Consider the following 15214-nt stretch of genomic DNA (forward strand, 5'->3'; position numbering starts at 1 on the left):
TTTTTTTTATACTTAGTCCGGTCGACCAGATCAATTGGTTAAATGAATTTACAATTTGATCAGGGTTCGATTGTTCGTCTATCCGTTATTTGTTTGTTGTGGCGAAAATCATCAGCTATTTCCACACACACACAAACAAACAAACAAATCACTATCGATTGTGATGATCATTATATATTTGTTTGTTGTTGTTGTTGATTGATTGATAAAATTTTTTTTATTTTTTTTTTGCATTAAACAATCGATTGTTTGAAAATAAAATGTCATATTGTGCTGTATATTTGAATCGAATTCACCGTGAAAAAAATCTACCGGAAAAACCAGAAGATCCATTAATATTGGAAAAATCAATACCATATGATGCTGAATTTACATTCATCGATTTTGTTCCATCAGTATTAACATATTCATCTAGTGCACATCATCAAGTTGAATATCATCGATTCAGGTATTGTATTGTAATTTTCATTCTCTCTCTCTTTTTTTTGTATTTTGTACAATTGATTATTGATTAGTTTAATAATATCATCATCATTATATTGATATTAGTCATCTGATTGATACGGCCAATAATTGGTTGGATAAAAATTCACATTGGAATATAATCAATTGTGAAACGGTACGTTTATCTTATCGTCATAATGTCACTTCAATGGTTAGCCGTTGGGAACAACAAATCAATCCGGTAACACCATTATGGAGTCCAATATCACGTGGTGAATTTGAAACTTCATTGAAAGCTTTTCGGTAAGTGAAAAAAAAATTTTTCATAACAATATTATTATTCAAATCGATCTATTGATTGATTGATTGATTGATTGATTGATTATAGATTATGGATACGACGAAAAGATAAATTTGATAGTGATTATTATAATAATAACAATGATGATATCATGTTCAATGATAAATTCAGAAAGCTAAAACATTTGGATTTTATACCAAAACGTTTGAATGAAAATTCATTCGAAACAATCGATCAATTATTGGAACGAGTTAATGGTCGATTGAAACAACCAGATACACTTTTTTGGAATATAATCACATTGGAATCATTGAAAATTGAAGCAAATAGTGAATGGTTCATTGATCCGGAAATCAGTTTGGCCGATGAAAGTTCTAGACATTTAACAATTTTACGATTATTTTATGAACAATATAAATCCGGTGATGATATGAATGCAATAATTTTGGAAGAAAATGATGATTACCCATATACAGTGATTGGAATCGAAGATTTTAAACCAGAACTTCTTTCGGCTGGCAGTTTTTTTAAACGGCCAGAATTTGAACCATTCTGTTCATTAACACAACGTGCTAGCCGATGGTTGAATAGTCAATATGTGGATTATTTTTTAAACGCACAATCGATCGATATTAAAATTAAATCTCGTAAGTTTTCACCATCATATATATATGAGCGGCGATAGACTGACTTTTTTGTTTCTATCTTCATATATAGCTTCTAAATTGGAGACAAGAAATTGTACCAACATTGAACATGGTCATTATATACAATTTTTACGCATTGTTTATTGCAAATTATTGCCTAGAATCAACAATAATGATTCAGAGACTATTATTAAACGGCCAAAATCAACACATGAACAACAACAACAACAACAACAGCAAACAACGAATCAATCATCATCATCATCATCATCAGATAATAATATTATACAGCTTTGTTCAAAAGTTTTTGTTGCAACTAAACTTGATCATCCATTGGATTCAATGCAGCAAAGAATTTATAATTGGCTTCATCATCAAGATAATAATCAACAACAAAATGTTTGTATACTTGGTGCAGAAACTATCAATGTTTATGGTAAAGATGATGATGAAAAAGTATTGGAAAAGAAAACATCCGATTGTTTTTATGGTAATCGTCTTGGTTCATTAAATACATTTACATTCAAAGCAATACGATTATATTATTGTCAAATACCGATTATTGGCGATAATGATCATGATGATAATGATTTCATTGATAAAGATAGTAGAGCCAAATATTATCGTTGTACAGGTAAAACATTTCAAAGGAAAAAATCCCGAAATTTTACTTATAGTAATAGTAATAGTAATAATAATAATCGTGAGAAATCATTACAACGTAAAAATAGTAAATTAAAAATTATTCGTTCAAATTCATTCAGAATGAATAATGTAACAACGAAACAATCATCAATGAATGAAAAATTGGATGAAAAAGAATCAAATAGAATAGGTTTCATTAAAAGTTTAAGACGATCAAAAAGTCATATACAGAATCATCATTCTACATCCTGTAATTGTATGTGAATTTTTTTTTTAAATTCATTTCAATGAATTTTTTTTTGTCAAACACACACACACATGCGCACACAGAGAGATTGTTTATTACCAATAATAATTAGATAATTAGATTTTGATCTATATGTACGGAACAAAACAAAATTTTCAAACAAACAAACAAAAAAGAACAATCCAAACACATTGTTGAACCGAATTTAAATACCATTTTTTTTTCATCCAATTTTCCATCCATGTATGTTTTATCAAAAAAAAAAATCATCTGACATCATGTTTTTGATTTATTTGTTATTTTTAATAATTACAATGAATTTATTTGATCGTTCGGTATGTGTTGTGCATATTTATTCATCGATTGATTGATTGATTGATTAATTTATACTGGATATTTTTTTTTTTAAACAAAATTACTCTATAGATGATGATTAAATCGATTCATTGTGAATATGTATTGCTTACTGAATATCAATCATTAAATTTATCTTGTAAAATTTTCAATCATTCATCATCATCATCGATTACCATTGTTAATTGGTATAAAGATCAAAAATTAATTATAGATTCATCATTGTCGCCAAATAATTATAATCGAACAAAATTTCATTTAATCAATCAAAATGATTCAATTATAATATTAACTTTATTGAAAGCTAAACCTATTGATGTTGGTGATTATGAATGTCGTCAAATAATGTTATTGGATTTAAATTCTACAAAAATTCTTCATATACATCGTTTTGCTGTTAGAGCTAAACCAAGAATTCGATCAGAATTATTTGGTAAAAATGTAATTTCACAAACAGTATGGGCCAATGAAGAATGGCGAATGAAATGTTCATTTGTTTCGAAATATCATCAAATCAATTCTACATTGGATATTTTTCGTATAGAAGAAGTAGATGATGATCATCATCATCATAATAATGGTAATGTTGGTGGTGGTTATATTTTCTCATATGATAATTATACAAAAATTAAAAATAAAACAAAACAATGGTTACATCGAAACAATGATCGTGTCCAAATTCAACTATATAATATGGTGATGGCCAAACAGCAACAATCATCAGATAATAATAATAATAATAATCAAACCGTAATTGAATTGAAAATATCAAATGTAAATTTTAAAGATCGTGGTTATTTAGGTTGCATTGGTATCAATCCAGTGGCTAATGATAATTTATTAATATTATTACGTGTTAATGATAGAATTCGTATCCTATGTCCTATTATTGTGATTATTACATTATCATTATATTTATTTACTATAATCACCATTTATGAATATCGTCGAATCAGTCCATTTAGTCTATTACAATTGGATTAAAAGCTGTGTGTACAGTACATACAGATATATGACAATAAAAAAACAACAACAACCTCTCACTCTCTCTTTTTACAATTCTTCAATTCTGAATGAAAATATCGACCATCACACATGTTTCGTCTTTTTTTTTGGTCACACAATTTGACTTTATGATATAGGCGTGATGATATAGTTGGTTGAGGTAGTGGAACTGATCCATTCTGGATCACCACCAATGGATGAATCATCACAATAAGAATCGTAACACATGTCTATATATATATGGTAGTAATGAATGATAGTGGTTAATGGGGAAAAAAAAAATCCAGATTCAGAATGCTGGGTACCTTGTGATGAGCGCAACACACACACACATAATCATCAAAATAGTGAAAAGATAACAGTAAAAAAAAACCAACACAAAAATAAAACACACAATAACATAAGTAAAACATTGATAATGTGTACTTATGGTTTTTTTTTCTCTGAAATCGTCTTGATGATTAAATTTTGTCCAACACAACAATTGTATATTGATATCATTGACAATTTTTTTTTTGTTATCAATGATTTTTTCTGTCTCTGTCTCTGTTATCACTGGTTAAATACCATTTTTTTTTACTTTCTTATTTGGCGATATCATTCATTTTCGCATTGGGTGATTATTAATCACACACACACACACACACATATCAATGTTAAAATTCAATGATAATCAAAATCGATACCATTTGAGATTTAATACGACTTTGTGTTACATGTGTGTTGTTAATTCTGTGTTGTGTGATTGATATAGTTTTTTTTAGCAAGGATAAAAAATGATGATGTATAAAGACCAGGCAAAAGTTCGTGTTCTCATCACATACATCATATCATGGCTATTTGTTGCCAATTTTATAAATGCTTTTGATCTATCCGCTATAATTCGCCAACCAGAACCTACAGGTATGTTTGATTATTTGTAAATGGAATTTTTTTTATTGAGAAAAATTTTTATTTTTATTTTCTATAGAACCAATTTTCGGTGCTGAAATCAATATCGGATCGGTGGAAATAAATGATCCAAAATGTGACAAAGCAATCACACCATACTTACAAGAATGTAAAGATATCTATCATGAAAAAATTACCAATGTTGCATTAGAGTTTGGCAGTAATTTTCAGACAGAATCGGTGAAAAAAACCTCTTGCTGTGGTATTTGGGAAGCAAAACAATGTGCAATCGATGCTGCCAATAAATTGAATGAATGTGGCCATAATATAAGTGCACTTTATGCAAGTTTACCTTCTGATCCAAAAATACGTGACGATGTTTTTGACAAATGTTCTGAATATCGTGAACATTCTGCCATTTGTAGGCCACAATCATCATCATCATCGTCAATGTTTAGTTTACATACATTAATATGTTTTATTGTGATAACCTTATTCATAACTGTTTGTGCATTGATTGTGGCCAAAGTATTGAAAAGACGGATGTAAGTACACACACACGCTTTCATCGCCAAGAGAAACGCCATAGAATTTTGAGATCAACAAAAAAAAATGTCTCAATGTTTTTTTTTTCAATGGCACAATGCTTTTAAAAAAAACCAGGGTTAATCATTTTTGTTTTGTTTCTAACTCATTTTTTTTTAAATATCATCTTCCAAACAAACAATATAATCATATATCTCCTAGGCGGCAAAACAAAAGAAATCAATCCAATCATGAATCATACGACATGGTGGTGGCGGTGGCCACCAAACAAGATTTTAAAAATACCAAAGATGACGATTTTGAAAGTAATGACGATGAATAATGGACAACAGAAAAAAAAACATTTACACGATGATGTGTGTTCAAAACAAAAGCAACCAACGACCAAAAAAAAAAACAACACCGGTGAATTTTTGTTCCTTTTACATGTTTTTATAATCGATTTTTTTTTTTTGACGATTAATAAAATTTTTTTGCATTTTAATTTTTTTTTCAATTATCAAAATGTGTTTTTATTATTATTATTATTATGCAGATAGGCAAAAAAATGATGAAATGAAATGAAATGGAAAAAAAATGAAAATTAACAAAACAGAAAAAAAATGAAAAATAATTAAATAAATAAATAAAAATCACAGAAATGAAAATATAAATAATTTTTTTTTTGCAAGGTAAAGGGACGTTGTGGGAGAATGATGATGCTAAAAAAAAGGGTTCAGATGAAAGAATGGGCATTCGAACAAATAACAATATGGCTTTTGTTGTTGTTGTTGTTTTCAGTCGAAAAAAATTAGAAAGATTAAGTGATGAGTATATTAAATGGCAAATGAAATTTTCGTTTTTTTTGGGGGGGGTGGTGGTTGAAATCACGATATTTTTCGAGGGTATAATTGGATAAATCAAATTTTTAATCATAATGAAGATAATTCATCCGCTGAACAGGATAATGTGGCTAGATTATCTTCACTATCGGCATTGAATGGAAATAGATCTGTATATGAATCAATCATGATTTGAACAAAATTCATTAAATGTGGCCGTTTTTGTTCAAATAGATCCATGTTGGTAAATTCAAATTGTAATAATGTTGGCCACCAACAAATGGCTAAATTTTTACTATCCATACTGTTTTCTGAACTTTTTTCTGTGATTCTGAATGGTGGAAAAAGCAAAAAAAAAAATTATAGGTTTTAACATGAAGGCGTCTTAAATAAAACTTACTTGACAAAATGTGAGATCATATGTTTAAGAATTTCAAAATTTGAATTTGGTAATTCACGTAGAAATGTACGCATTTCAGATAGCTGTCCAATATCAGTATATTGTTTAGCTAGATTGGCAATATTAGCCATAGAATCGGATGGAAAAATCGGTGGTAAACGTTTGAGAAAAAAATCTTTCAATGCTGTTGCAACGGCATTGACTGGAATGTCTAGATCAGCAATATTTATATCGGGATCTAGAATTACGATACAAAAAAAAAAAAATTATATTCAACATGATGACATAAAAGAATACCAAAAAAAACTCTAAACTTACTTTCATCGAATTTCAATAAAAGTGTATCAACATGAGCACGATTGCCTGGAACACGATAGATTCCTTCCATATCAAGACCCTCTTGTTCGATGAACTGTATACATTTTTCAATGAACAATGGCACTGGATTGCCATTTTGTTGAGCAAAATCTTCCAATGATGAATGTGTTCCTTTTGATCGGCTACGATTACGGCTTGAATTATTATTATTCTCTTTAATACTTTTACGTTGTTTTCTTTCCTCTTCTTTCATTTTTTTCCTTTCCATTTTTTCTTTTTTTCTTATGGATTTCTTATCAAGTTCTGGAAATGTTCCAATCGATTTACTTTTAAGGAATTTTGCCTTTTCACCATTGCTATTATTATTATTATTATTACTACTATTTTGGCCACTGGTTTTTGATGCTATAACAAGATTGGAAAAGTAAGAAAAAAAGAGAAAAAAAATTAAAATCAATTGGAATCCAATCACAAAAAAGGACCATTCAAACAACAAAATATTTGATAATAAATAAATATAAATCAATCAAAAAAAAAAATGAGCAGTAATTTTCCATGCAAACCAAATGTAAAATGGACATTCCAGAGAAAACAAAAAATTATTTCAATCCTCTTACCAGCGATTGCAGCAGCAGCAGCAGCAGGATTGATACTATGACTAATGCTGGTTTCTTCTGAACCAGCATCAATACTATTATCATCGATACTGATTCCGGATTCATTATCGGCGGGTAATGAAAATAATTTGGAAAATTGATGCCAACGTGTTCGCCGTAATTCACCAGAATCCATACTGATTTTGCCATCATTACCATTTGTTGTATCGATGAATGTATTATCCTGATTATTATTATTATTATTAATGCTGCCGCTGTTAACCATTGTTGTTGTTGTTGTTGTTGTTGTTGTTATATTAAGTGATTTATTATCATTGATGATTGAATTATTATCATCATACGAACTAAACGATGTGAATGATTTACCAACACCAGAACTGGTGGGCGTTACAGCATTTGAACTATTTGCACTTGATGGTAGACGTGGTGGTGCAACCGGTACCGGTGTAATTCGACGAGATTTTTTATTCTGTGTCTTTTTATTACTACTACTACCACTATTATTATTATTATTGGAACTATTCTGTCTTAATGGGCCAATTGTACTTGGCTGTTTTAAGCTATTGAATTTAAGTCGTTCATTTAGATTGATCATTTCTGTTGTTTGTTGTTCATTATTTATGTTATTATTATTTGTTGAATCACTAACATCACTTTCAGAATCGTTATCTAATCGTTTTGTATATTTTTTTACGAAAAAATCGTATAATTGAATGATAAATAGTCAGTAAAAATAAAATTTAAAAAAAAATAAATTACCTTTAGTAGACAATGAATGTTTAATGGAAATTCGTTCACGTTTATTAAGCAAAATTCTTGAATCATCAAATATAGCCATTGGTTTCTATAAATGTAATGTTTACAACATTTATTAAATGGATTTTTAAAACCATCCATCTTATATATACTATATCTTACCGATATGTCATCAAATGTTGAATGACTTGATCTAGTAGTTGGTCCCAAGGGTGAATGTAAATTTAATCGGCCAATTGCATCAGAAAGATTATTGTATTTCTTTATATCAATTTTACCAGGAGCCTGATCAAAAAAAAAAAAAAAAAAAAAAAAAATCTCTTGAGAATATTTGACACAGACCATTTAAAATACTATATATAATACCTTTGACCGTTCACTAGATGTTGAATTTTCATCATTGTTATTATTATTAGTAATAGTAGTAGTAGGAACATGCTGTACAATCGACGATGATGTTGATGATGGTGGTGGCCATTGATCTAACATTGATCGATTATGAATAGAAGCAATATTAGTTGGTGATCGGTTATTATTATTCTGATTCTGATTCTGATGATAAGCCCATCCAGATATAACGGCAAATTTATCTGCAGTTGCATTTAAATTTTCATCAGCTACAATAGGAGACAACAGAAAATTATGAGAATTATTAGAATTTTTCCTTCGAAAACAAAAATAAATCATTCATAGGAAAAAAAACTACAAGGAATTGCAAATAGGAAGCACTTAGGTTTCAAGGTTTTAAAAATCATATCACGATTTTTATGTGCGTGTATGTATGTTAGGTATATTCGGAGCTTTTGGAATCAGGGAATAAGCAATCGAATATTATAAACATATAATACCACTACTAGTATCGGATGACACACATGATTCATGACCATCTTCATCATCGATGACAACATCATCATTATCATTATCTTCATCATCATCATTTATATCATCATTGACATTATTTGTTTGAACCATTGCCATTTCCGATTCATAATTATCATTATTGCCAGTCAATGTTTTTGTATCATCTAACGAATTTAGATTTCCACTACTTCTAGTTTTATTAACATCTTTATTTGATTTGGAATCAATATCTCGATATAATTTCGATGATCGATTCAATGATCGTTCATCCGTTTTACGATTACGATGTCTTGTTCTATTCAATAATGATCGTGATGATGATTTATCTTTGCCATTATCAAACATTAATTTGGATGATTGATGATGTCCATCATCATCATCGTGGTTATCATCATCGTCGTCATCTTCATCTTCTTCATCGGCTGTAGCCATTCTATGTGACAAAGATGATGATCGTGTTTTGAATGAATGTTTCTTTTTCTTTTTTTTATTCTGTAATTTACAATGAAGTGATAATCGTTCATCGTCCAAATATTGCGACAATTCCGATGATGTTGTTGTCGATTGAAATGCGGATTTATTTCTCAGAATATTTTGTTGTTGATGATAATGAAAATGAGGTGAACGAGAAAATTGTTGTTGTTGTTGTTGTGATGGATGAAAATGACGGCCAGTTGTAGCATAAATTAATTGAGAATTTCTTGTATGAACATCATTAGGCATTAGAATTGGATGATTGGCTGTAGAATGATGATGTTTATCATTAAAATTTGTAGTAAATGATGATGATGATGATGATTGTTGATGAATTCGGAATGTTGAATATAATTCATGATGATCATGATGAACTTGAGACTGTTGTAATGGTAATGGTGGTGGGTAATATTTCCTTTGATAATATGCTAATGTATTTGGTTCTAACGGTGGTTCTTGTTCATTATGATGATGATGATGATAATAATTTGAATATAATTGATTCGAATCTAGATCATCATTATTCATTTCAAATTGATAATGTTGGGCATGTATTTTATAAGCAGGCGGTGGTGATATAGCAATTCGTGAATAAGGTGGTGGATATATGATGATGATGATTGATTACGATTTGTTGGTATCATAACATGTGCCGATGATGCTGGCCTCGGTGGTAATGATTCAATGGTACGATCAATAAAATTACTATGACCATCACTAGCAATCATATGACTACGTTGAACTGAAGGACGATAAACATAATGAGCTGGCAAATGTGTCGTTGTATTTGTTATTATGTCATTGTCATCATTATTATTATCAACATGATGATGATGATGATGATGAACATTACTACCATCACCATCACCAAAATAATAATGTGAATGTTGATAATGTGAATCTAATGCATAGATTCGATCTAATGAATCAGCACTTGGATATGATTGTAAATTATAGTCTTTTGTTTGATTTGCAGCAAATAAAAAACACACACACATACACACACACACATTATCATTCAATACAATTCACAATTGTAATGAAATTGATGGAAAAAAAAGGAAAGATAAAAAAAAAGATTGACGCCAACAAAAAAAAATCATGAAAATTATAGTGTTTGAAGGTGGAAATAGAAAAAGAAAAGAAATAGAAAAGAGAAACAAGAATAGACAAGAATAGTAAAGAGAATATAATAATGACACATATAAAAAATACAATCATCATTAAGTACATATATAAATGAATGTAAAATGATAATCAAGAAAAAGAATTGTCACCAAAAAAAAAAAACCATTACTTACAATTATGATTGTTGTTCATATGTTGTTTACGTTGTCGTATCATTTCAGATGGTTTCAATAAATGTTCACCAGTTGTTGTTGTTGTTGTCGTCGTCGTTGTTGGTATTGCTGTTGTTGTTGTTGTTGTTTCATTTGCATTAAAAAGAGGATTCAAAAAATGTGGTATATGTTCCATTTGTTCTTGTACTGCTACTATTGATGATGATGATGAATCTAAAATATCATCGGGTGAATATCGTTTCGTATGTGTTGTGTACCACGATGTCTGACTAGAAATGATGATGGATATTCATTAGAATGTAGTTTATTCGTTGATGATGATGATGATGGCTGATGAATTTTAGACAATTGTTGATCTTCAGGTAATTTTTCATAAATACTATCAGCTAATAATTTCGATGGTGATTCACAATGATCATTCAAATGTGTCTGTTGTTGAATTATTGATTCAAAATTTGCATCACCAGGATTCGTGCCAATAAAACAATCATCAGCCGACGATTGTGGATCAAATTGATTTTCAATTCCAACAACATTTGTAGTGGCGGTGTTTGCAATTTGAAGATTCTTTTCAATAAGATGTTTATTTTGTAGACAATAATTAAGAAATGATGAGATACATTTTGCCATTTCGGAACCAAGTGTTGAGATTCGAAAATGTGCCTGCAACAACAAAAAAAACAGAGAATCGATTAATCATCATCTATCGATGATAAATTCAAAAATAAATTTTACCTGTAATTGATCGGCCAATTCTTTTCCTTTGGCCACTAATTGATGTGAAAGTTTGCTAGGTCTAAGTTCATTTTCAACTAATGCTAGAATATGTATGGGCATCAATGAAGCTGTGATCGAAGCCAATGCTGACATATTTGCAAATGAAGCTTGTCGTTTTGACCAATAGACTAGAATATTTCCATAAAATAATTCTTCTTTGATCGTATATGAACTATGATAAGATGAGACAACAAATTCAACATAACAACTTGGTATTTCATGTTGATTCAATGATAGATTATTATTATCATTATTTTCATCATCAATGGATAATAGAAAACCAATGTCAGTAACAAATGAATGATCGGATACTGGATAGAAATTTAAATTTGCTAAACCATCCATAAGAATTAATGATTCGAGAAAACGAGCAGGTGATAATGGATCACCACACATTAACGATATTAGTATTCGAATCTCTGGATTCAAGGCACCTTCTGGAATGGAATGATTTGATAGTAATGAATTATTCGGGCCGCCATAAATATGGCTCATTTCAGCTCGCCGTATTAATGATTCACTTAAGAAAATTAATGCTCGTAATAGTTCATCTGATTTAAATCTTGCATGTGGTTCATTACTGGTGACATCAAAAAATGCACATTGTAAACATTGTGAACGATTAGCGCCTTCTTCACGTAGATAGTTTCGTTCTTTGGCCGATGTATCAGGAGTACAAGCTAATAATAGTACTAAAGGAAGACCAGTTGGATGAAGATTACCATATTGTAAATCGGCTAATAATGAATGTTCTAATGTTTTAAATAAAAAATCTAATGATGCACGTGAAGAATATACACAAAGATAAGCTTCCGATTGTAATGGATTGGCAAATGGACGAATGGTAATAATGTTTGATGATTCATTACTTGGCATTGTTTCCATTTCATAATGGACTCGAGGATTTTCTTGTTCAAGTGAAGGACACATTGCCTATTTTCAAAAATAAATGTGAATTCATTAAAATGATGATAATAAAATGGTAACATTTCATTCATAATAATAATTGGAATATAACTTACTTTAACCACAGTGGCTAAATTATCAGCATATGTCGATGAACCAAATACAATGAATTTGATTTGAATTTTTTCTAAATCATGATTCCAAAATAAATTCCGAGGATTACGTTTGGCCAATGAAGCATGATAAGCTTCGATATTTAAATCCACACAAGTTTGTCCAGCTGAACAATGTTCTTTAATTGGCCATTGTAGAAAGCCAAGATGTCGTATTAATGCTAGTTGACGATCCTGTGGAATCAAATCTAATGTTAGCCATCGGTCATCTTTGGATAATTCATGTGATATAGCGGCCAAATCTTCTTGTGTCAATGTTTTACCGGTAGAGAATTGTAAAAATAATGATACTCTTTCCAGAAATAATTCATTCAATTGATCACGAGCATCTTGTTGTAGTATTTTTTGATATTCATCATAAATTAATTTCAACTCTGATTCTGGTAATGATTCAACACATTCACGACCTTTTAATTGATCACGAATTTCTCTGAGCGGTTGTCCAGGCACCACTGATGTTTCCCGTAGTAATTCACTAAATTGATAACGAAGACTACGTAAATGGTCTTCAGCCAATAATGTTGCCAAATGATCTAGATATGATTTTTCTGCTTCAGGTGTTTGTAATAAATCAAATGGTATACGTGTTTCATTTGTATCATCCATTTCTTGCCATGAAAGACTTTCATTGAGCACAAAATTATTATCAAACAATGGATGTTGATGAAGAATTTGTTGTACAGCTAACCAGCTACGATCATGACCAAAACTTTCTAGATCTGGTAACATTTCACTAAATAATTTTGGTAAACGTCTTAGATACATGTCAATTTTACGGCAAACATATTCTTCTTTTAATTTTTTAACATGTCTTTTAAATGTTTGTTGAGCACTTTCCTGTCCAAATAGATCACAATAAGTAATAAAATCTTGACTTTGCGATAGATTTGAATAAGTATTATTCCAATGGATACGATAATCGGTTATATTTGATTTGATTAATGTTAAATAGGCATCATTGACAATTTCTAGGCGATCCTGTTGTCTTTGGAATGCTTCATGATATGAAAGAATTTTTGTTTTACCTTTGGTCCAATCACGTTGTACACAGGCCCAGAATGCCATATCAACATTAACATTATCGTGAGCACTTGTTTCGACTAGTGGTATTAATCCTTTGAATTCACGTCGATTGACTAGTTTTTCTGCTTCACGTACATAACGTTCAGAATATTCATCATTTTTTGTTGTTGCCAATACAACTGGTTTTTTTGTTTTCAGTAATGAATTCAATATTAATGCCGTCAATTCGATTTGTCTTTCAATGGTACGGCCTTGAATTTGACTGACATCAAATACACAGATAAATCCATCAACATTGAATTTACCATCAGGTAGATAATGTTGTTCATATTCTTTTTCAATACCTAATTGATTCTTACAGATGTACATTAATTTTTCCGCTGAATTCAATCTGGTAGCTGCACAACGTTTATGATATAATTCGATTGTTTTGCCCGAACGGAAATGGCTGAAAACAAGCATCATCAACAAATTCAGTCTGTTCTACAATACTGAATGTTAATTCAAAACCTTCATCGGTGCATTTTCTTGTTTCACCCCAATATAACCAATGTTCATTGTTGACAATTGGTCCACTAAAATCTGGCTGTGATAATATCGATATATGATCACGATTATATTCATCAGCTTGTGGCCGTATAAATCGATTACAAAGACATGATTTACCAACACCGAGACAGCCTTTTTCTTTTTCAGTACCAGATAATCCAACAACCGATATACAAAACATACGTCCACCACCACCACCACCACCATAATGTCCACCAGTGATCGTATCGAATGGTCGTCGATGATCATGATGATGATGATGATCATTTTTTCGTGACATTTCAATATTTCAACAACAAAAACTTTTATTATTTTTTGTTGAAATAGATGATGTTTTGTTTTTGAAAATTTATTCCACTATGTAAATTGTGATGATGTTATTATTGATCGACGAAAAAAAAAAAAAATAAAACATTATGGTTGAGAGAGATGCGGTTTATGAATTTTTTTTTCAACTTTCGAATCATCACATTATCATATATTTTGGGATTTTTGTTTCCCACTCAGCTTCTTGAATAAATCATAAGAATAAAAGCCACATACGAGACATATATAAAAAAAAAGTTTATCATCAAGAATCAAAAATAAAAACCAAGAATAAAAGAATAAATGTCAAATGAAATTATAAACAAGTTTTATATTATATATATGGATTATATATGTTGATGATGAGCAGTATATGGAATTGGTGAATGATAAAAAAAAACAACAACAACAACAGAATTTTATATTCTCTCTATGTTGTCAGATGAAATAAAAATATGGATCGATGTAGAAGAAACGATGAACTGGAAACAATCATCATCATCATCATTTCTATTTCTAGAATGTGATCTGTCTGTGTGCAGAAAAAGATGGATAAAACAAAAAAAAACGAAAAAAAAACAAGAATTGAATCAAATAGATCGACTATCATTCGTTGTGTTGTAGTGGCCTTAATATTTTTTATGGATGTGTTGAATTGCAAAAAAATTCTCAAATAAAGATTCTTTGTTTTTTTTTATTTGTCAAGCGCAGTCAAACACGAAAAAAAAAATTTTCTTCACATTTAGATAATATAATTTCGATCGAAAATGATTCCGAACATAAAACAACAGACACAAACACACACACAAAAGGGTTTTCAAATTTTTTTTTTCACACATAAGAAATATATTT

At 29.9% G+C, this 15214-nt stretch overlaps 4 protein-coding genes across 4 annotated transcripts; 3 read left to right on the forward strand and 1 right to left on the reverse strand.

Annotated features, from left to right (window-relative positions):
• Positions 1-88: 88 nt before the first annotated feature.
• LOC124500374 (uncharacterized) lies at positions 89-2550 on the forward strand. The gene is made up of 4 exons (XM_047064440.2): positions 89-448; positions 550-747; positions 833-1392; positions 1463-2550. Exons 1-4 carry the CDS (start codon positions 261-263, stop codon positions 2299-2301), a joined length of 1785 nt encoding a protein of 594 aa, XP_046920396.2. The 5' UTR covers positions 89-260; the 3' UTR covers positions 2302-2550.
• An 11-nt stretch (positions 2551-2561) lies between these two features.
• LOC124489774 (uncharacterized) lies at positions 2562-3681 on the forward strand. The gene is made up of 2 exons (XM_047052163.2): positions 2562-2619; positions 2711-3681. Exons 1-2 carry the CDS (start codon positions 2563-2565, stop codon positions 3620-3622), a joined length of 969 nt encoding a protein of 322 aa, XP_046908119.2. The 5' UTR covers position 2562; the 3' UTR covers positions 3623-3681.
• Positions 3682-4035: 354 nt separating this feature from the next.
• LOC124500557 (uncharacterized) lies at positions 4036-5572 on the forward strand. Its single transcript, XM_047064641.2, has 3 exons — positions 4036-4546; positions 4614-5079; positions 5282-5572. The coding sequence occupies exons 1-3, from the start codon at positions 4420-4422 to the stop codon at positions 5400-5402; spliced, it is 714 nt and encodes a 237-aa protein (XP_046920597.2). The 5' UTR covers positions 4036-4419; the 3' UTR covers positions 5403-5572.
• Positions 5523-14462, reverse strand: RhoGAPp190 (Rho GTPase-activating protein 190). Its single transcript, XM_047064748.2, is given in 14 exon segments — positions 5523-6232; positions 6302-6539; positions 6620-7024; positions 7237-7905; positions 7996-8080; positions 8155-8277; positions 8359-8609; positions 8841-9930; positions 9933-10285; positions 10629-10836; positions 10839-11291; positions 11364-12338; positions 12428-13951; positions 13953-14462. Coding segments are annotated over 14 exon segments (6999 nt in total). The 5' UTR covers positions 14337-14462; the 3' UTR covers positions 5523-5991.
• Positions 14463-15214: the final 752 nt, after the last annotated feature.

The sequence above is a fragment of the Dermatophagoides farinae genome, chromosome 10 (genome assembly GCF_024713945.1).
Source record: "Dermatophagoides farinae isolate YC_2012a chromosome 10, ASM2471394v1, whole genome shotgun sequence".
In the NCBI taxonomy this organism is placed as follows: Eukaryota; Metazoa; Arthropoda; class Arachnida; order Sarcoptiformes; family Pyroglyphidae; genus Dermatophagoides; species Dermatophagoides farinae.